Source organism: Plectropomus leopardus, chromosome 19, assembly GCF_008729295.1.
Source record: "Plectropomus leopardus isolate mb chromosome 19, YSFRI_Pleo_2.0, whole genome shotgun sequence".
Classification (NCBI taxonomy): domain Eukaryota; kingdom Metazoa; phylum Chordata; class Actinopteri; order Perciformes; family Serranidae; genus Plectropomus; species Plectropomus leopardus.
Window position 1 is genome coordinate 27,916,188 of NC_056481.1, and position 23,192 is coordinate 27,939,379.

At 38.7% G+C, this 23,192-nt stretch overlaps 1 protein-coding gene across 2 annotated transcripts in view; it reads right to left on the bottom strand.

The window, feature by feature from the left end:
- Positions 1-1,520: 1,520 nt before the first annotated feature.
- Positions 1,521-23,192, bottom strand: part of atp6v0a1b (ATPase H+ transporting V0 subunit a1b) — a 39,647-nt gene continuing 17,975 nt past the window's right edge. The window contains exons 18-22 of one of the 2 annotated variants that reach the window (XM_042508124.1): positions 22,453-22,560; positions 19,389-19,406; positions 13,865-13,982; positions 13,053-13,224; positions 1,521-2,078 (exon numbers count right to left, since the gene is read on the bottom strand). In XM_042508124.1, the coding sequence (XP_042364058.1) occupies positions 1,985-2,078; positions 13,053-13,224; positions 13,865-13,982; positions 19,389-19,406; positions 22,453-22,560 (510 nt within the window). In that variant the 3' untranslated portion in view covers positions 1,521-1,984. Of the gene's footprint in view, positions 2,079-13,052; positions 13,225-13,864; positions 13,983-19,388; positions 19,407-22,452; positions 22,654-23,192 lie in introns of both variants that reach the window. The other variant, XM_042508123.1, reaches the window with a different exon arrangement.

The following is a 23,192-nucleotide window of genomic DNA, read 5'->3' on the forward strand; positions in this document are numbered from 1 at the left end:
CTTATAGATTGAAGAAGATTGATTGATTAAACTTGTCAATATTTAGGTTGCAACAACTTCACAAAATTAAGTAAATATAACTAAATTTTAAGTAAACTAAACAAATATATATAAAGTTAACATGAATTAAGGCGAATAGTTCTATTTCCTTACATTTTTCAAAGCAATCGATTCACTAGATTTCAAAATCAAGTAAATCAATTTGTCCAATTTTACAGTGAAGTTAAGCCACGCTGCACTGGCAGCACATTAAAGGATCATTCCACTTTAGACTTGGCTTTTAATTTTAGAAACTACTTAGATCTGGGACTCTGTACGGTCAAAGTTGAAGCAGAAAGCTGGTCTGAGAATTCCCCCTCATTTTCTCCTCTTTGTGATTCAGACCCATTTCTAGTGCTGGCACCACAGTCAGAGGTTTCAGCTGTTAACATGACTGGGCCTTTAATACTGTGTTTACCCCTCAAATGTATTCCTCATTGTACACAGATGTACCACAGAACAGTTCTTGAGCTTTGTGTCTCAGTATTCTTCCCCCACACTGTCTGATGACTAATCAGTCATCAGGTGCAGTAAAACTTCAGCCTTGGAGTAAACACTGGGGCTTCTATGATGGTTGTGTGTAGACTCTCTGATTACACAGGAGGAAGAGCACAGCTGATCTTAGGGCTGGATGGATTCAGGTTTTTCCAGTGCCTAACTGTTCCAAGCTGTACACATACACAAGGTACCTTCATAGAACACATGTTTGAAGGAGTTTATATGCACTCTGGATTTTGGTTAAGTGTTTTTTTTTAACCAGAAATTCTGCTTTTATGTCAGTGCTGTTTGCTGGAAGAGGACATGAGACCAAAAAGACTGTTTGGATTTGAGTTATTCACAAAGTGTTACGACAGGGAGACTCTACGTACTTTGTTTGGGGGTCACTTTTGTAAAAATGCAGGAGGTCAGGGGCCAGTCCCAGCAGCCCCATACATGTTTCTAGGATTTTAGCATTTCTCAGATTGTGAGATTTTTGTAGGAATTCAGGACATTTCTCAATTTTTTTTTTTTTTACGGTACTTTCAAAATTTAATATGTATTACCGGATAGATTTCTTGAAAAAGAAAAGCACTTCACCCTTTGAAACTTGGATCAGCATTAGTTTTCTTGTGCTACATTCAGATGCCTTTCACAAACATTTAAGCCTTTGAAAAATGAGCAAATTGAGTTGGTTTCCTTTGAAAACATGGAAAAAGGCAATAAGAAACTCGATTGAAATGTCCTGCAAACTGTGAGAAATTAGTTAAAGGTGACAAGAAAATGACCTGAAAATTAGCTGAGAGAGAGAGAGAAAACTATATTAATAGTTACTGGAGTATATATGGATATTATTATTATTATTATTTTAGTACTATTCAAGTCATTTCCTTTTTTTAAAAAAAACTTTGTTTTGCTATTTTTTTCAGTATAGGCCTAACTTTTTAAAATTAAATTCTTTGCTTATTTTTAGGTAATTTCTTGTATAGTTGCTAGTTGTCTCATTTCCATGTTTTTGAAAGAATTCCAGCCCGCTGCTCAGGTTTCAAAGGGTTAAAAAGTGAAATACATTATGTCGGCTTTAACAAGCAACATGCCACTTGTCCACTTCTGCCTACAAACCAGATTCATCTCACAGGAAAACAGACCCTGGCAAGTGAATTATGTAATGGTCATTTCAGCGGAAAGCTGTCGGAGGAGATGTTCTGAGAGCCGGGGTGAACATGCTGAGTGCTGAGCACAGACATTGTACTGTGCCACAGCAATAGAGCCTCCAGTATAGGTACAGCTTGGCACATGTGCTCTGGAAAAGTCCTCACAAGGATCACATTATAGCTCACACATAATACAAGTTCCACAAATGACCACTAGAGGGTAAGAGAGAGCTGCACTGGGGCTCATGCACACACTCACAAACACGTACACAGAGCAGATGAGAGGAAAGGAGGCAGGCCGGGGACTGTGCTCATCACTCGTCAAATCGTCCCTCCAGGATGCTCTCAAATGAGAAGGGGACAAACTTGAAGCCCTGTCCCGAGTAGAACTTGTTCTGGAACTCCACCCTAAGAGAGGAGGACAAGCAGGAGGACACTGATGGTGAGAGCTAGGGTTTAACAAGTCTGGTTAAATATATCACACACTTTATAAATGCCCAAGTGTTATGTGTTTCCTGTTGAATATTATCAACAGGAAACAGGACAATATGGTCTCAGCTAGGAACTCTGTCCGGGGGTTTGGAAGGATCCTTCACTGGCTCTTGTCTTGATCAACAAGCTCTATTTTGATGCTGTTTTATGCACTCTGACACCTTATGGATACTAAAAATACTTTGTGTCAAGTAGGCTTTACATTAAGATGATGGGTGACGTGTCACCTAAGCGACACACCTGCAAACTGCAGGCCACAGATCGAGAGCAACAAACAACAAAGCTGTCTTTTTAGCCACCCAACGTGGGTGTTTTGTAGCAACCTGTTGCTGCGTTTCCGGTGAGTTTTAGTATTTGATTCCAGATTGTGCTTCCAAAACTGGGTGTTATAAGGCAAAACATGATCTTTTCCTGATAATGACCAAGTGGTTTTTGTGCCAAAAGCTAACCGCAAGTTAAGCACAGCATTGTTAAATATAAAACATATCCACTACTTAATGAGGTACAAATGTAACATATCTGTTAAAAAAAGGAACTTGTAACCAAAAAAACTGTGGTGTACTGCTTGCGCCTTCTTCAGGGTGCATTGACTCACTGGCGCAAGCCGATACGTGTTTGTATATTTTTAATGTTTATAGCCCAATGAATTAAAGGCCTATTATGCTTTGCAAACTATCCTGAGTGCCTGGATCTGGATCTCTTACACCACAGTTTTTTGTTTACAAGTGCCTGCCCTTTTTCTGAAGTATTCCCTTCCATGAGCACCTATAGTTAAAGGTACACCAGAAGCGCCCCTGTTGTCTTCCTTTGCAACATATCTGGCTGCAGAAACATACAGTGCCAACATTTAGGCCACATTTAGTAGAGAATAAAGATGGAAAGGTTTTTCCTTTGCATTAAAAAAATTCTTGTTCATATGTTAACATTGTGAAAACGATCCTTGTGTACACAGATCCGCAAAACAACCGTAAACGCTGTAGTATACAGGCATGCTTGTGAACCGACAGCGTGAATAATCTCAGTAGAGTCGGCAGCACAAACACAGCTCGCTAGTCGGCCATTGTTGTTCTTGTTGCCCTCCTACTCTTGCGCATGACTATTTCTCTGAAACATAATGCGCATGAGCAAAGTGCAGCCGTGACGTCGCCATTCTCACAGGATCCACCCTAACCCTTTTGTTGCCAGTTTTCATGGCAACAAAAGGGGGTGGCGCTTTCAAAAGATTACACTCTGGAACCCCGTACCAAAAGTTTGCTATTGTGGTTTTCAAAAGGCCAAACCTCAACAAAAGTTTGATGTTTCATACAAGACACGTTGATGTGTAAACGGCCCCTTAATCTGGCAGGTTAGTTGCACACGGTTCTCCCCATTCATATATTTGTATCCCCACTATTGACTTTAGACGATTTTCTGTTCAGCTTTGAGCTTTATTGTAAAGAACAGTAAATATTAAGATAGATAAAAGTGGAGGTTGAGTGTTTGTTTTTTATTTTTAATGATCATGATCAGCAGGTATAATGTTGATATCATCATCATCATTTCAGTTGAGCACATTTCCTGATTAGCACTTAACACAATATAGAGCTGAGGCTGATGGGAGTGTCAGGGGTTTAAAGGTATTTGGCTGTAACCAAAGTATTGGACAAATGAAAATGCTGACCTGATGATGGCATGTATGACCTCAGAACTAAAGTGCACCTTCAGTCCTGAGGTCATGCATGTTATTAATCTTGTTCTTGTCAGGGTAAAAACAACTGAGGAGGCTAAAAATCCATTTGGCTGTTATGTCTAGAAGGCAGGGCACATTCCTTTAAAGTAAGTCAAAGTAAAATCCTCCCACACAGCAGTGGAAATATTCTCTGCTCAGCCTTTTGAGATGACTTATAACAAATCTAGATAACGATAACAATAGTCTCTGTCTTATCAGCAGCACGACAGTGAATGGCTGATGTATGATTTTAATAAAAGATGCTTATCAGCCTTGATTGTCAGTGAACTCAAACATGTGCTGGCTGGAATTCTCCCGAAAGTATTTGTGTCCACGTAAAAGACTCTCACCAGTACAGGCTGTATCACAGAGCACTGGTTCAGTCTAGCAGACACATGAGTATTGTTTCCATGTGCTGTCTGGGGTCAGGGGCTTGGAGCTTGCTTGCTGTGTTGCTTATGTAAGATCTTAAACACATTGTGTTCAGTGAGACTCACACTGCAGTGCACAAGTTAAATGCCAATCTATAGTAAGGTGCTGTTGATAAGGGGGATATGAGGGTCTATATGTTGTAACTAGGGATGTTCCAATCTGATCTCTAACATCGGTATTGGATCATGGCATTTGTTGATTGATCAGGATCAAGAGTATCTGTCTTATAAAGCCTGATCTGATCTTTTGTTTTATGTCAGCTGTCACAGAGGTGTTTTACTTCATGCACAGCATAGTGGAGCACAGCCTTCTACAACAATCATCCACTCCGCTGTCTCTGTTGCTCCCCACTGTTGAGCTCCATGTGTGTGTAAAAACAGCGGCTGAGCTCCGCCCGCCACAAAACATCACACAGAAAACAAAAATGCAGTATGAGACTGTACGTTATTTGAAAAAGTTATGAGCACTGGTTTCATTTCAGCTCAGAACATGAGGCTCACATTTTGCTTTCAACTATAGTGTATGGTGTTTCTCTGCCCTGCTCAACAGAGAGACAGACAGCACTGATGAGTTTACTACAGCCTCACTCACCACTGCAAGTATGTGAGCTCTGTGAGTTAAAACCCATCATGGCTCATGTGTTAATGAAGCATAATCTGCCCCAAAATAAAGAGTGCTATACAGGTCATTCAGGTAACTCAGATACAGGCTGCACCTAAAAGCCCGCTCTCTTTAAGGGACAGAGAAATTCCCCTGAGATAGGCCAAAAAGATATAGGAAGAGTTTGTCATTTTATAATATATATATAATATATATATAAACAAATAAATAATAAAAATAAAATTGCTAATGGATTGCAGAGCTATTCATTTATCTATATTGTCAAGCATAGGCTTTACATGGATTCATTTTAAAAAGCTTTAAATAGGCCTTCTTAATGTGCGCACTGTGTAGCTATAGTATCTTGAAAATTTGAAGTCTTGGATCAGGATTCAGTATCGGCAGATAGTCAATATCAAATGACTGGATCAGGGGCATAAAATATGATCGGGACATCCCTTGTTGTAATTTATACATTTTTATCACAGAAAATGTACAAAAATGCATTTGATCAGTTATAAGCATTAATGGTAAGAAGTTTTGGGTTGCAGGTTGTCAATGCCATAGACTACAATTATTTTTTCATGTTAACATTTAGAACCGGATATTTAATGATTAAAACCCCTAATGAATGCATTATTAACATTTTAACTGTAGAAAGTGGTAGCAGAATAAGTCTTATAGACTACAAGGCCAGGTTTATCAGATAAGCTCTGTAGTTGCAGTGCAGAGCGTAGCTTTGGGGCAATCTAAGAGAAACTCTTTCCACATGCAGGAACACACATTTCTGTCTTTAACAAGCTCCATATTCCACAGTCAACACAGGAGATGTTTGGCAGTGAGCTAACAGGAAGCTTGGCTTTTTCAAATGGTTGAACTCTTCAGTTTGTTGCTTGCACAGAATAACACGTGTCAGACACTAACACATGCAGAGATTACAGCGATGAGGAGAAGAACTGTGAGAGTCAGTGGTCGGACAGTCTGCACTGGCTCAGTTTGCAATGTGACCAAATATGGCTGCTGTGAGCCAGACCAGTCTGTCACCCCTCTCATATCTCCACCAATAAAGCTAGACTCTAATGAGCTGCCTGCTCATTTAGGAAGGCTAATGTTTAATAAATGTGTGACAAAGTTTATCATTTTCAGAATCCAATCTGGATTGTCTGGTGCTTCAAATCACAGGGGAGATGGAGACACATGCAGTTGTTAACATGACTTATTTAAACAGTTTTCATTTCGGCTCCTCTCCCCCAAATCTGATTATGCAATTTTTTAATTAAGGGGATAATCTTGAAAAGAAAAAATCTTGTTGCAGAGCTTTAAAGGCTCTGTATGTCACATTCAGATCATTAACCCTTTAAAAACAGATAGCCTGACATCACCGTATGGCATCAAGGGATTTGTTGCTGCATGGTTCTTCTTAAACAGTTCTCAAATAAATACCATAATAGTGAGCATTCATTGATTTTGTATCAGTAAGCCTTGGCTTCTGTCTTTTATGTCAGCAGCAGAAAGCCAAGGCTTCATCATCTTGCACACTTGTAATGACGTCGGCTACATTGTGTGTGGTACAAAACCATATCAGAATGCGTGTTGATGAATGAATCACAACGCCTTCACACTTTGCTCATAAAAATGAGCATATCTGATACACTAAATAATGAAGACAGTTCAAATAACTTTTGTGTTAAAGCATATTTAATCTATGTTTCTACATTTTAACATTTAAACATTATTATTATTATCATTATTATTTAATATTTATTTTTATGACACAATTTCAATACTTTTATCAATTATTATGGTTTACTGACTTTCATATCCTTTGAGCTTAGGTTGTGCAGATTTTAGGGATATAAAACATTTAAAGATACTCTGAGAAATTACATCACAATAAGCAAAAATACCAGCGTAGGCACTAGTGGACCAATTGTTTTGTAGAGTTAAAAGGGTTAACAAAGCAGCAAAACATTATTTGCTAAACAAAGTTTTAGTGGAGTTATGGCATTCAAATTTGCCTCTGGATAGCGTAAGGGTTATTTACACCGTGGTTAGCTCTGTCAGCACTAGGCAGGTTTTCATTAACCCTCAATTTGTGCAAATTGAAATTGCGAACAGAAACATGTCAGTTTCAAAGAAACTACCATTTATTGCAAAAAAACTTTTTACGCTCACATGAGGTGGTATTTCAGGAGATTCGAATAAGTCATATTTTGCAAAAAACTGCAATGGAAAAACTTTTTTTGGCTTCTCTAGGTCACATAATGCTATGGCTATATGCTTGTCAGCAGGAACAAGCTCCCCCATGATGCAACAGGAGCTACAAGGGGTGTTGTAGCATCGGATAACTCTTCAAAAGCTAAGTGGATCATCCAGAAGTTTGGAATCCACAATTACTCTGTGAAATCGTGGACTTGGACTATCACTTCCCACAAATCCCTCATACATGGCTGCTCCATGTATAAGCGGCTCGCCTTTCCATTATCACTCCATAACACCTACGTGGCCCTGGATTGGAAATAACTACGGCTAGTGTGGTGGCTGCAATAGAAAAAAGCTGCTAATGTTTTGAATATCCATCACCATGCTTCTTAGAATGTTATTACCTGAGGAGAAGTCGCAGAACATCACTCAATGGAAATTAAGTCATCTTGCATTTGTGTTTTATTAATTTCACTTAAGTTTTGCACAAACCTGTACTGGAAACCCGCTAACTGTTGCTATTGTTAAACGCTGTTTATGGCACCATTAGCTAGCTGTCAGCTCAGCTACCTCAATGTTGACAACCATTTCCAGACAAATCATACACTCTGAATTTTGCAGAGCTACAAAAACAAAATTCTATATATTTCACATTGATATCTTTTTTGATACCAACAATAATCATTTTAACAGTGTATCAACTTGCTGTGATAAAACTATCCTTGAAGAGCTGGATTAATTAAACTCAAGTTCAATATGATTCAGTTCAGTCTGATTACAGATTGTAAGACAACCATTTACTGCTGATTTGGTATCTGTACATTTTATTACAAAAGTACTGTATTTTCAGATTTTTTTCTCAGAACACTAAATTTCTCTGTATTCACAGTTTGGAAACTGTAATTCTCAAATCCTGACAACTTGTGATGTCTTTATTTAAGAGGAAAAAACTAAGTGTGGTTGTGGAGCTCCTGCTGGTTCCTGGCCTCTGGGAGTGAGGAGTGCCCAGGAATGTCTCCAGTTGTGGCAAATATTTGGCCTGCCAGAGCAGTGAGAGGGCAACACTTAAAATGAGGAAAGAAATGAGAAATCCACTCATCTGCCTCTCCACACAGCTGTGGAGGTTGAAAAAATGCTCGTCCCTAACACACACTAAACTGGGCTTACCGGTCAGTGTGTTTGTGCAGATAACTCATCAGCATGTGTGTGTGAAGAGTGGATGGCTGCACAGAGGGTCCAGGTTCACTGCTGTTTACTTTGAACATGACTATTTCCATTCACTCACCTCTGTGAAAAATACTCCACTACTCTTTTTAACCTTAGCGGAGACCTGTGGAGTCGACATGCTGCTGCGTTATTAACAAAGTGCCTCACATCCATACTGTTATGCCCATTGGAGCCTGAGAGCTGCCCAGTGTAACTACGGTCCCTCTCTGTGGGCCACTGGAAGCCTTTTCAGTCACTTATGTGAGAAAAGATCATCGACAGAATCACTTTGTGAATTCTATTCTCTTCGTGTTATTTGAATTTTCTAATTTAAATTCCAACTCTATTTTGCAGCTGAACTTCACAGCTTATCCGTGAAAAAACACTACACCAGACCAACACTGAATTTTGAAACCTCATAAAAATATGGTATTTGTGTGTATTGTAATCCGAACTTCACTGTTCTTGTTTGGGTAGACCAGTGATCCTCATCTTATGGCCCGCAGGCCAAATCTGGCCCCTGATAGGATCCCAGGTGGCCCCTCAACCATTTTATAATTCACAATAGAAATAAATCGATTCACACTGGGATTGTTTTTGTACTTTTAGTATACATGAGGTGCCAGAGTACATAAAACAGCATCAGCTAAGCCCCTAATGTCATAAAATAATAGAAATGTCCTAAATTCCAAGAAATTCCCTAACTTCTAGAAACATCCTAAAATCCTGTATGGGGCTGCTGCAACTGGCCCCTGGTCACCTGCCATTTTGCAAAAGAGGCCCCCGGGCAAAGCAAGTTCAATTTCCCAGAGACATTTCGGTGCTACGCACAGGATAATGCATGTGAGTGTGTGCATGTGTATCCCACTGGACATTGCCGCTGAACTGCACTGCGCTCATATGGCTGTTACTGCGGATAACTCAGACCTGACCCACAGTGTCGTGCAGAAGTGTAGTGCCCACCCATCAGTCAGACAACCTGAATCAGATGTTGAATCTTATGTATGCTCTGAATGTCATGTGCAGCTCCTTTAAAGAATTTAGACTACAGATTCTTAGCACTTTCCTATATTTCTTATTGTGAAAAAACAGACACAAAATAACAATGTCACAGTCGCTCTCAATGCTTTCTATCTCTGCCTGTGGCTCCTAATCAGCTGGTCAGTGTAGTAGTTTTTTTTGATTGGTTTTTTTTTTTTTTTTTTTTACAAATGTTACTTAAACAGAAGAAAAAAGTGCATTCTTTGGGGACTATTTCAAACAGTGGATTAATCCACATTTGGCCCTCTAGTAAATAGTGGGGCAGTGCTCACACACACACACACACACACACACACCCACACACACGCACGCACGCACGCACGCACGCACACACACACACACTTTTTTGTACAACTTTATATATTATTATGTTATTGTGCAGTGCATCAAATAGTGACATTTATGTTTTAAACTGTACATGGTCCCCTTTACATTAATAAATAAATAAACAAACATTATTCCGATTAGGCCATGGTTTACAGCAATCCTATACACTTGTTGGCATGGTATAAAAGGGATCTGAGGTCAACTTCTAAATATCTGTCATTTCATAAAGGTATTTCAATAAGAGAGTTCTCTTTGTTGCCTCCACATGTCTGATCTATCATAAATAAATGCTCCACAGCTGCTGATGCAGACATGCAGACATGGGTGTGTTGTTTGGCCTCGAGTCAAACTTAAGCTTTTCAATCGCACCTATTCTAGACTGACTGCATTAATATTGTCTCAGGTTCACTCAGCTGATTCACCTGCTTCCACAACACTCTGGTCTGCAGGAAAGCTTTGCACAACATGACCTGCAGCCTGAACACGCAGCTAGCCCATGTGTAGGGCAGATAGGTGGGATTATACAACTCATACTGTAGGCTCCTTGGAAGAACAACACGGGATGGATAAAAGACAGCTGAGCTCATATTTGAAAGGCGGTCAGATCACTTTCCACTAGTTTACAGCAACAACAGACAGACGGAGGAAAGACACAGACAGCTTCTACTCCAAGCTACTTCAAACAATCAGCCCTGAGAGCAGCAGTTAAGCATTAACACCAAACCTCTGTCCAACAAAAACACACAAGATATTCTGGCCCTGTCTTTGTTTATCCATCTCATAATCATGACGTACAGCTCTGTCTTACAAACAGGAACCAGACCAGATGGATTAAAGAAAATACACTTGTTACTTTCACTTAATAGCATTGAAAAGAATGGTCTGTCAAACAGAAATGCAGCAGGTGGCACCTTATTTCAGCTCCATTTTCCACAAACCAGCCAGTGCTAAATGGATGCTCACTGAGAACATAACCAGGCAACAGACGAGCCTGTGAAATACAGACAGCTGAGTAATATCATTACTTTAATTTGACCCTGATACATCAGTTTATATATTTTTTGTGTAGTGATCAACCAGCACTAAACACTCAGTGCATTTACATGATGATAGGTAAAAAATTAATCATTGTGTCAGTCTGACTAAAACTTGAAAAAATACATGTAAACATGTTTGTCTGACTAAAATTGTCAGTCGAATGTCTCAAACTCAGACTAACACGCCAAGATAATGAGCTGGAAGGTCAGTTTACCCTTTTTATGTATACGCTTCAACTGGACCTGAACTGGCCTAGGCATTCTGTGCTGCTCCATAGTCCCCAAGCCGGTCTTTGACCCAAAAGTCAAACGGCATAAATTTGTAGAAGAATGCCAGGACAAACAAAAACAGAAGAAGAGTGAAGGAAAGAAAAGGCATGTTTTGACTGCTCATGATTGGGATTATTTAGCCTGTTGTGTGATTTCTAGTAGATCTGGTCCTTTATTTAATGTCAGCTGTCACACAGGTGTTTTATTTTAATGCACAGCAACGCAGAGCGCAACCTTTGTCCTCTCTCCTCCACTCAGCTGTCTCTGTCTCCCCTCTGTTACTACATGTGTCAGAGCAGCAGATAAGCCCTGCCCTCTGCAAAACACCACACACCATAAAGAAAAATGCAGTATGAGACTGTTAATTTATGATTTATGATATTTACCAAAGTTATGAGCACTCTTTTCATTTCAGCTCAGTGTGAGGGACTGGCATTTTACTTTTAACTATAGCGCACAGTGTTTCTCTGCCCTGCTCAGAGGAGGAGAGGAGAGCAGTTCAGACTTTACTACAACCACACTCACCACTGCAACTACTCAGTGAGCAAAAAGTCAACATGGCTCGTGTATTAATGAAGTGCAATCTGCCCAAAAATGTGTGAACAACTAAAATGAACACTCAAGGGAATACAGTTAATTCAAGTAACTCAGACTCAGGCTGCACCAAAGCAACAAACACTGGAGAAGCAGCCCAAAAAGATAAATGGTCATTTTATATTTGATTTTGTAAAATAAATAAATAAATACATAATAATAATAATAATAATAATAATAATAATAATAATAATAATAATAATAATAATAATAATAATAATAATAATATGGCTAATGCATTGCAGAGGTATTCATTTATTCATATTGTCAAGCATAGGCTATTGGATTGATAACTTTAAAGAGGCCTTCTTTAAGTGTGTTCTGTGCAGCTGTATAATAATAATAATAATAAATAATAATAATAATAATAATAATAATAATAATAATAATAATAATAATATGAAAAAAATGACAAGTATCAGATCAAGACTTGGTATCGGCAGATACTCAATATTTAATGACTCCAATCTGATCGGGGGCAAAAAAACCTGAGAGTTAATTTTGGTGACTTTCTTACCTTTGACATGCACCAAACTCACATTTAAGGATATGAAAGGGTTAATTGGCCCAAACTGCAGAAAAATATATTGTAAGACACTATCTGCATACCACTAAAGGTGAGGGAGATATATAAATACAGATATTTTTACAGATGAATTGGTTTACTTTTACCTCTCTCTACATGTATTTTGACCTGATACATCATAGTCTCTGACAGAGAAGTTCCCTGTGTAAATGAAACAGTCCCTGTGTGTTTATAAATCACTGGATTGTGTACTCAGTGCTGAAAGGGATGTTACCCTCTGGGATGCCAAGCATTTCTCATGTACCACTTTTACAACACCTCCTCCTCATAGTTATCAGCAGCAATACGTCTGTGTCCACATCTCAAAACACTATTACTCAGAAAAAATGTTCATTAATATGATTCGTTATCTTCTAACATGTTCGAATTACGCCACATACCTTGTACTACATGTATTTTATGAAGTATAACTATTGCCTGACCGTATCTAACAATGGTAACCCCATCAGTTTGGTTGTGTCACAGTTCTGTCTGTGCGTGGCCTTGCCTATGTGTCGGTGCTCTTTACTCTGGCTGAATCAACAGGGTGGAGGTGGTGCTAGGAGGCGATGGAGCTTGAGGGTGTGAGGTTATCTGGAGGCCTGCACACTCACAGTTTGGTACACCACTTTGTGTCAGGAATGTTTCATTTTGTTGGCATTCCTCGGGTGCATGTTAAACTGAAGCAGTATAGATTTGGCAAAGATTCTTGGTTCAAGACGTGAACAGTGACAGCCTGCTGGCCCACTGAACCTTTTCTATTAATATGGGATTCAGTTAGTAGGCATGTGAGAGTGTTTACTTTCTCCGTATGCTCTGAGCATTGGACATGTGTGTAAATGGGTGTGAGAGTGTGCTCACTTTGCAAATATGCACATATACTACACGTGTGTTCATGTGTGTCTTACCAGTGCAGACGCAGGGCATGCAGGAAGGCTGACAGTCCCTCCATGACCAGCAGGATGGCAACAGTGAGGGTGGCAAATGCCGAGAAGATGATAGACAGGCCGAAAAACCCGCCCCCGCTGCGTGAGGACAGACCCAAGTGCATCACCATGGACCAGAGCACCTCGGACAGCTCTGCAAACACACAGTAAAGACAATAACAAGGTTTACACCAAATATACATATCAAGCATCTTTGAATTCACAGTGACTGCAACTGCATATGATTTAATAGAGTCTTTATCTACAACCTCCTTAACCCTTTCAAACGTGGATCAACATCAGTTTTATTTACCTGCGTTCAGATGCCTTTCAAAAGCATTCACACCTTTGAAACTACGCTTATTTGGTTTGATTTCTTTCAAAAAACATTTCTCACAAAAAGACAATCAGCAATGAAATGTCCCATAAATTGCAAATTTTTACCAGAAAAATAGCTGAATAAAAAAAACTACATAACAGAGAGAGTAAGAATCATTAGAAAATATTAGAAAAATATCAGGGAAACTAAATTATTATCATTATTATATAAAATCATCTGACAGAAATTAAACTTTTAATTTATTTTTTCAGCATTTTTCTCAGGTCACTTCCTGTTTAGATTTTTTCACTATCTACTTTTTGTGGCTAATTTCTAGTTATTTTCTTCTAACTTTTTACAGATTTCTTGGTAATTTTTGGGTCATTTCTTGTTCAGTTGCTCAATGACTTGTGTTGACATACTTGTGTGTGGTGTGTGTGTGTGTGGGTGTGTGTGTGTGCATGCTTTTACTTACGTGCATGAGCCAGGCTGAGGGCCCAGAGGCGCAGGTAGGAGGCTGTGTTGGAGATGCATCCCAGGCAGTACTCTATGGTGTGGATGGCCTGGTGGACAGCTACGTCCCCAAAGTTAAACTGTGGTGGAAAGACAAGATGGTCAGTGGCAGTGATTATCAATTACTGTTACTGTAACTACTCCCCTCACAGGGAGCTTAGGGCCCTTCAAACACTGCAGCCCTACTCAAGGTACAATCTCAGAGGTGGAGGGGAATGAGGGGAAAGCACTGCTTGCGATCATGCCAGTCCGAAGGGTTAATTTGCAACCTTTAGGTCACAAGCCCACTTCCCTAACCATCAGGCCACCACTGCACCACAGAGTTTCAACTTCAAACTAACTTTTTGGAAACTTATTTTGTCTCCACTGCTTATAGTACAGTTTAATCACAGAAGCACTTTTCCTACAACAGGCCAAGACTCAATGTGCTTAAGATAAAAATAACATCATACCTAAGAAAATCATATAAAATAAGAACATACAAGATAGGAAAATATTCCATATACATATAAACTAAAATACTAAAAACTAAAATAAAACATAAAATGAGAGGGTAGGGCACAAAAAGAAAACATAAATGCTTGTTAAAAAAGAACAATAGTAATAACAATTTAAGTAACAATACTACTACTACTAATAATAATATTAACGATAATAATGACAGCAACACTGATTCTTAAGTAAAGTGCCACCAGTTAGACAATCAACCAAGCCAAAAGCTTGTGCAAAAAGATGCTTTTCGTCGGCTTTTAGAAGAAGACACTGTTGTAGCAGATCTGAGCCACCAAGGCAGAGATGCGTTTTAGTTAAAACTATTTAACTTTGGCAGCAGCATTCTGAATAAGTTGGAGTTCAATTAACCATTTAAAATCTGAGCATTAAAAAAAAAAAAAAAACTAGGAGAAGGCAATGTCCAACTTAACAAAAAAATACTCAAATGTAGCACGCAATTTGTTAAACAGAAAGAAAGAAAATGACCTGAAAATGAGCAAAAAAAGATTAAAAAAGGGAAAGACCTGAAAAAAGTGCTAATATACAAACGTGTACATATGTTTGTGACATAATTTTACACATACAAATATTATTATATTTTCTGAGAATTTTCCCCTATTTTTTTAATATACTCATTATCTCTCTTTAATCTGTCCTTTTAAAACAAACAAACAAAAAAAACAACAGGTTTTCAGGTCATATTCTTGTCAGTGTCATTGAGTTTCACTTTGCTGATGTTGGACTGCAGTGAACATATCATAGACCAACAGGTGAATATGAAGGTTAGACAGCACTGGCATAGTTTCCAACCAAGCTCTTTGTGTCAGTATATTCCATCTTTGTGTCAGTATATTCCATCAGTGTCAATATGTGCTAATTTCTTGTAGTTTGCCAGGCACCTTATGCCAAGTTGCTCATTGCCTTTTTTCCCCTCAGTTTTTTTTTTTTAAAGCAACCAACATGACAGTCTAGATGTTAAAGGAGTTAACGCTAATGGAGGTAACAAAGACAGAAAAGTGCCTTGGCACCTACCACAAGAATCTCTGTTTGTCCTCATTGAGCTTTAAAAAGGAAGTTGATATCGCCACTGAAGCAAGCACATATGTATTCTTCAGGAGCATTAATGAGGCACTGCAGTGAGTAAATACTGAACTTTCATTAAGTCTCACAACATACAAAAAGAAAGTCCATATTTGTGCTGCGCAGGCTGTCAAAAAACCCAACAAAACAAAAAACAACACTGGAACCTACACTTCTCCACCTGCACTTTTTATTAGATCCTCTTTGTCTGGGGATTCAATTCAATTAATTTTATTTATAAAGCCCATTTTCACAAATCACACTTCACAGCATGCAACATCCCTCTGTCCTTAGTCCCTCACAATGACTAAGAAAAGAACCCTTCAAGAAAGAGCAGGGATCCCTCTTCCAGGATGGACAGACATGCAATAGATGTTGTAAAGAACAACAAAATTACAGTAGCTGACAAAATGAAATGCATGTCTTTGAAAAACCACTCCCCCCAGCTGTCAGAGAATAATAAATATGTTTTCAGTCTCTGAACTCAAAGCAAAAAGTACCTGGTAATGTCATATCTCAGAGATATCACAGCTCATCCGGAGCCCCAGAGGACACCATGCAGCTGTTTTCACAGGCTAAGCAGTGCTAAGTATTTCAAGTGAACTTTGTCATGTAAAATGGAAAGTACCCTCAAGGACAGTAATTCTTTTGTCTGTATTTCCCCTCAAGATATTTCTGCTAAGTGTAGCTTTTACTCTCAGTAGTATTATGTGTGTTTGTCTAAACTGACGTTTTAAGATAGTGTTTCTTTAAATATCTAAAAAAAATGAGTATAAATTAAACAGCTGTTTATCACATTAACAGTATTATGTTTTCCGTGATGACTACAGTAGTAAACAATGCAGGAAAAAAAGACTAAAACAATAGAATTTCCGGTATGTCATTACATACACACACGTCATCCGAGCTTATCAACTGAGATGTGTAAAACAAACACTTTACTTTCTCCTGAGCTTGGAGAGATGATTATCACCCTGCTCTGCTTTTCACAATGTGGCCAGTAATAACAACTGGACAGTCAAAATGGCATGAAGCATGGGAATAACTTGGAATGGAAATTCTATTATCATCCTAATGAGTGTCAGTGTTGACCTTTGACCCCTGCCCGAGCCCTCAGCTGTGATCGGGCAGAAAACAAAGGGCAAAGCGTTTCCCCTGAGCGAGATCACAGTGCAACAACTTGTTTGTGTGTTGTAAAGCCAACACAGTTCCTTCGTTCTCTTCTTCCTGGAGCAAGGCGAGCCTTCCCGGGGGGGGGGGGGGGGGGGTTTTTAAGGGGGTCTGTTGCTCTGAGTGGTGCTTGTTGGGTTTGGCTTTGTGCTGGTCTGGTTTCCTCTTTCCATGCTTGTCTTTTGTCCTTGGAGCCGTGACATAGAGTTCATGGAAGCAGCACTCATTGTTTCTATTCAAAGGGCCTCCGACAAGTGGCTAATGAAAACAACGAAGGCTTACATGCTTAAGGCATAATGCACTGAGACCAGACGCTCGCACTGGCAATGTTTGGCAATAAACATTTCAGCTAAAGAGCCAAATGATTTCACACTGTACATTTATCATGTACATGATAAACAGCTCAGTCAAACAGTGTCCAGCATTCACAGATGCTTTCAGTCTGATTTGTAACTGCAGGACAAAGGAAAACTCAGGTGCTGACCCAAAGTTAAATTACAGCACATTTCAAAAGCAGGGTTGTAGTACTACAGAGACCACAGTAACAGCCACTTGAGTAAGAGTGTATTTTTAAAGCCTCTGAGTACCCAAATCACCCAAATCTTTCTTATGTTGTTTTCGGTCTTACATGCATGAAAAAAGCATAAAAAATGATCAGACATTAGCCTCAATCCAAATTTGAAATACTATAATTTGAGTTTTTACACAGTTTCCTGAAGCTGCGTTTATTTTGGCATGGTTATCCCTGATCCATATCTTGTCACTGGATAAAGACAATCAAAAATTCCAAGTCAGCTGTCAGTTGATACTAATATAACATGTCAAACTGAAATCCCTCAACGCTTCTTTCAATAGGGTGTGTTCAAAAACACTCACTGAGTGTTAGAGCGCATTCGGGCACAAACTGGACTGTTGGTAAATTTGGAGCACTGCTGGAATGTACAGCTCAGTTATCCAGAGCAGTGCATTCTGGGAGTTTCAGATCACACTCTGGGCACTCTGTCTGGGGAGACGGAACAGCAAAGTGCCCAACAGAGTGACTGTGTGATGAACTTAAACGTCAAACAACAGCTCTCTCAATTTAGCGCAGAGCGTCAGATTGGATTTAGGAACGCAGTCAGAGTCAGAGGGCTGGAACAGATAGGGCTGTACCACGCCGACTCTGCTTTGCTCCATGGCTGTTGTCATGGAGACAAGAGACAGTTGACAAAGGTGGGATCCAAGGAGGTGTCAATCAAAAAGTGATCTGCCACGCCCACACAACCTGGAAAATGCTGTTATCCTCAAAATAACTGTTTTCAACTTGCTTTTCTAATAGATGGGAACTTTTATTTTCACTCTGGTATTTGTAGATGGTTAATGAGACACTCAACTTCCTTATTATTTCAAGCCATGTTTCCAGAGGCTTTAAGAGCAGAGCTGTTTTTTTTTTTTGGACTTGTGCTGGTCTCATGTTTGTTACGTCTCAGATTTGCCTTAGTTTCTGGGGTGTTTTGTCTTTTAACTCATGTTTCCATCTTGTGGGAATTAGTCTTCGCCTTGTGAGTGTTTTGACTCGTTTGGATGGAAACAAACTAAATAATCACCTAATCTGACCGTGATTATGTCAGATATTGTGTAGTATGAATCCGACATAAGACAGCAGTACCGGGAATACTGATTGGCCACTGTGTTTTCTTTGTTTTAGACTCATTATGACTCACACTCAACCCTCCTTTTGACTTGGTCCTCCCTTCAACTCAAAAAAATGCTCATACTTGCATTAGTCTTTGATCCTACCTCCTGGTCTTGGCATCAGCTCTATTTAAAGACACTCAAAAAATATCCATATTTACAAGTCATTAAGTCTCATTAAGACTTAAAACATATTTTCCAAGTGAGGAAACCTGCCAAAAGTTTCACTTGTTAAAGACTTTTAAACCTGGATTGCCATCACTTCTTTGTGCTGCATTCACGTACCTTCCAGAGGTATTTACACTTGGTAATTGGTTTGATTTCTTTCAAAAACATGGACAAAATGAGCAACTTGGCAATAGATATTCTCTAAATTACAACAAATTAGTAGATTTAGATGATTATTAGGGGAAAATGTCTAGAAAACTATATATATAATTCATATAATCATTTATTTAAATTCATGTTTCAGAATTGTTATTTTTATGCACATTTTTAAGTAATTTCCTTGTTTTTGCTTTTTAAATTCTTGCAAATTTTGGGCATGTTGTCTTAAGTTTTCTTGCCTTTTTTTGTTTTTAAAATAAATCAAGCCAATTTGCTCTGGTTTCAAAAGGTTAAACAAACAATAAATAAATGTCAAGAAATTCAAATCAGTTGTCATTTTCTTGATTCATCACAATTGTTTTGCCTTGTCTAAACAAATTACACTACAGGTACGATCCTGCTATGTATAAAAGTCTTCTGGAAATAAATTGTTGTGCATCTCAGCAGTTGTTCATTTTTTACGTTTTAAAAAATACATATATTGAAAATCAACACTTAAAAGATAAGCATCTGACTAGATGACTTGCAGCGGAGCTTTTCACAGACAAAAAGATCCATCTTTACAGTCACACACAGACATGCCTGCTGCTGGGAGGAGGACAGTGTACGAGTACAGGAGGTTCACACAGAGCAACCAGAGCTCAAAGACACAAAGAGCAACACTTGGTACAAACACATCAGACAAGATGCAGAAGACAGCATCCAGACATGCTCAGAAGATTCCAAAACACAGGTTTTCTTACCGGCTCTTCCTCTGAGTGCTTGAAAGTAAGCAAAGGTCAAAGGTTAGTGGTGGAATTCAGGAACTGCATCTATCCACAGGGTTCAATCTTACAGTTTGTCTGCAGTTGGTTTCACTAGAATCTAGAGTTTGCACCACCTTGTTGTGCACACGTTGGGCTTTCTCTGGCTTATTTTCATATATAACTGAGATATTTCTGTCTGTGTGTTTCTGCACAAACCAAAGACTGTGGATTTTAACCCTTTAAAACCTTGAGCAACATTATTTTTCTGGTGATGCTTTCAATTGCCTTTCACAGTTATTTAAACCTTTGAGCCCTGAGCAAATTTGTTTGATTTTTTTCCAAAAACTTGGGAAAAGGGCAATCAGCAACTTGGTAAGAAATGAGAAATAAGTACATTTAGAAAATTATTTACAAGACGCTAGGGAATCATGCCTAGGTAAGAAATAAAAAAGCCTGGGAAAACTACATTTGTAATGATCAGTATTACATACCTAAATTTCTGCTACAAATTATTATAATTTTTAAGCACTTTTTCCAGGTCATACCCTTATTTTTTTTTAACTTTCCTTATCTTTTTAAAATTTTTTTATTAATGATAATAATAGTAACAATAACAATAACAATAATCCTAACACTACTACTACTAGTACTACTACAACTACTAATAATAATAATGTTTTTTTCCCAAATGTAAGGTAATTTTCTTGTTCTTTCCTTTTGATTCTTTGTGCTAATTTTTGAGTTATTTTTTCATTGTTCACTGCTTTCTCCCAGTGTTTTTTGAAAAAATAAAATAATAAATAAATCAAGTCAACTTGCTCAGATTTTAAAGGGTTAAGCTCCACCTCTTACAGTATACTTATGTTACCTTTATATCACTTTACAGCAAGTATAGACAGCAGAAAAGATTACAGTGACCTATTACATTTTTCAATATAAATTGGGTATGTGAATATTAAGGCAGATTTGATAAACCCTAACCTTAAAGATGTGCATATGGCCAGGTGTAGGCCTCAGTTTAGGAACCGTGCAGAGCTCTACAGCATGCCCGAAACTGTGAACTAAGGTGCTGATCTAATCCAGTGAACGACAGCTGAAACTCTCAAATACCAGCACTGCCAGCAACCACCGATTAGAAGCTCTAAGGTCAGTGCTATTTATTAACAAAATTTAAAAGTTCCAGACAAAACCTGAGAGAAAAGGGGAACAGACAGATTGATCCTCTAAACCAGCACCAGTCACTTTACCTGGCTGTCAATGTTTTCTGCAGTATTCAGTTAACTCTCCAACCTGATATTCTCACAGTCAGCTGCTGCTCTCAACATTATGCAATATTAAATCCCATAACCCTGTTGATAAGACCAGGCTGCATGAATATCATACGCTTGGAATACTGATGACAAAATGCAGCCTTATTACATTACAGTTATGTAATGTGTTATCGCAACATAAACACTCAGAGATTTATTATGTGGGAGACCTGGGAGAAACCAAACCTCTGAGTCACCCACACAAAACATCTGGGTGGTATTTTCATTAATTCCACTTGCTGGTTCTCATGAAAACCACCTCGCTGTTTATGTTTCTGAAATGGAAAATCCATCTCTTATCTGCTGCGGTCCATCCCTGCCCTGCCTCTCTCTCTGCATGCTGATGTGCCCACTCTGCCCTCATCTCCTGTTACTACTCAGGAGAACAGACTGCTCTCTGACATGAAGGTACAACAGGGAGTGAAGCTGTTGAATGAGCTGAGAAAGGAGATTTTAATTCAGTTATGTGTGAGTTATACATTTTTGACCATCTGAGTCTGGAAGTGCTGGAACCACACTGAGCTGAATCTATTGTTCTTAGTTAACTTATGGCAGTTTTCAACCTGGACTCAATTTCCCATGTTTCTGTGTCAAATTGACAGGAAAAAGTGTTTGCCACTGACAGGCTAAGATTGTTATTCTAAGTGTCTGACAAAATTGCTGAAAGATCCTTCCAGAGTTGGACCTTTTTGTTAAAGAGTAAGAGTCTTTAAGTTTAACCAGAAACAGACCTGAAATCGCAATCATCAAACCTACAAAATTCATTTTATCAATGTAAAACACACTTCGTTCACAGTCCACAGAATAACAGAACTTAAATCAACAGTCCTGGTTTGTCTTTCCACTGTTGCAACAATCATAAACTCTGGTTTGGTTAACCCTTTGAAACCTGAATCATCATCAGTTTTCTTGTGACACCTTTCACAAGCTTTTTGACACTTTGAAACTAACTGGTTTGATTTTTTTTTGAAAACATAGTGAAAAAGGTCACAAAAATTGCAAGAACTTACTAAAAGGTGACAAGATACCAGGTGACAATTACTTGAAAATTAGTTCTACAAACTGTGGGAGTATTAGAATATTATCCAAAACATTCTGATATTTATCATTATAATAACTTTAGATTAAAAATTATGTTATAGAAAACATATAACGAATTAACACACACACACGGACACACAGAGATATATAGACAGGCAGACAGACAGAAAGATAATTTGTTTTTGGTTTTATAATTGTTTGTGCTTATTTTTAGGTAATTTCCTTGTAACTGTTTAACTTCTTTTTTTTAATTTTGGGACATCTTATTCAGTTGATGTTGCCTTCTCCCCATTCTTTTAAAAGAAATCAAACCAATTTGCTCTGGTTTCAAAGGGTTAAAATAAACTCTTGATTCACCCAGTAAGATGTGACAACATATTGTCTCTATTCGTGCTTCAGTTATCGTTTATTTCAAGGGAATCTGGTGGGTTTGATGCAGGAAATTTGTCCCATTAGTCATTTAGACACACAACCATGCGAAAATAGGGTCCAGGTTGAAAAATACCAAAGTTACCGTTTAATTAAAATGATTATAAAGCAGACCACATGTTCATAAGTGAGCCCACATATGAGTGACTGTAGAGAGTAGTCCATATATAATAGTGAAAGCTTAGACACCATTATAATCCTGCTTGAACCAAACTAAGTTAAGGTGTGGAAGAGGATGGAATGTGTGTTTGGTGATGTGTGGTAATATTTCTTGGGCTCACCTCATCTCCTTCCTCTGAGTGCTGGGAGAGCTGGTCGTGGTCCATGATGCCAGCCTCGTCCTCCGTGGGCCCGTTGCCCACCCGCACTCCTCCGAACTTCTGCGTGCCCTGTTGGGTGAGTCCGGTGCATGATGAGGACACGCCTGTTTGCTCTAAAGACTGCTCTAGATTCTCTGCAGGGGTTTCTTCCCTCTTCTGGGACTAGATACAAAAGCCACAAGAGCTGTGTCTAGTTTAAAGCAAGCCTTAGTTTCAACGCTTTCTTAATTTACTTCAGTTTTTGAAAGTAACAGGGCACCCAATACAGTGAGTGAAGGCTTTCATTCCACAATGAAAGATAGCCACCACTTGTGAAACATGACACCGCTCACTGGTTCTGCTTAAACCTCAAGAAACACTCTGAAGAAAGCAGCCTGGCACGGTGGAGACACTCTGGTCTAAATATGACTTCTTTAACACTTCCTGCTGGGTCATCAAGTCACTAGCAACATCCTCATCCAGTCTTTCTAACTATTCTGTCAAGAATCTCCAACTGGTCAGAATGCTGCGGTATGTGTACTGTGTAATGGGAACCAAGAAAAGGGACCATATTTCTTCTGTTTTAGGTTCTTTGTACTGGCTCCCTGTAAAATCCATAATTGAATTTAAACTCCTTCTCCTCACTTACAAATCTCTAAATGGTCAGGCTCTGTCACATCTTTCAGAGCTTATAGTTCTCTATTTTCCTACCAGAGCATTTC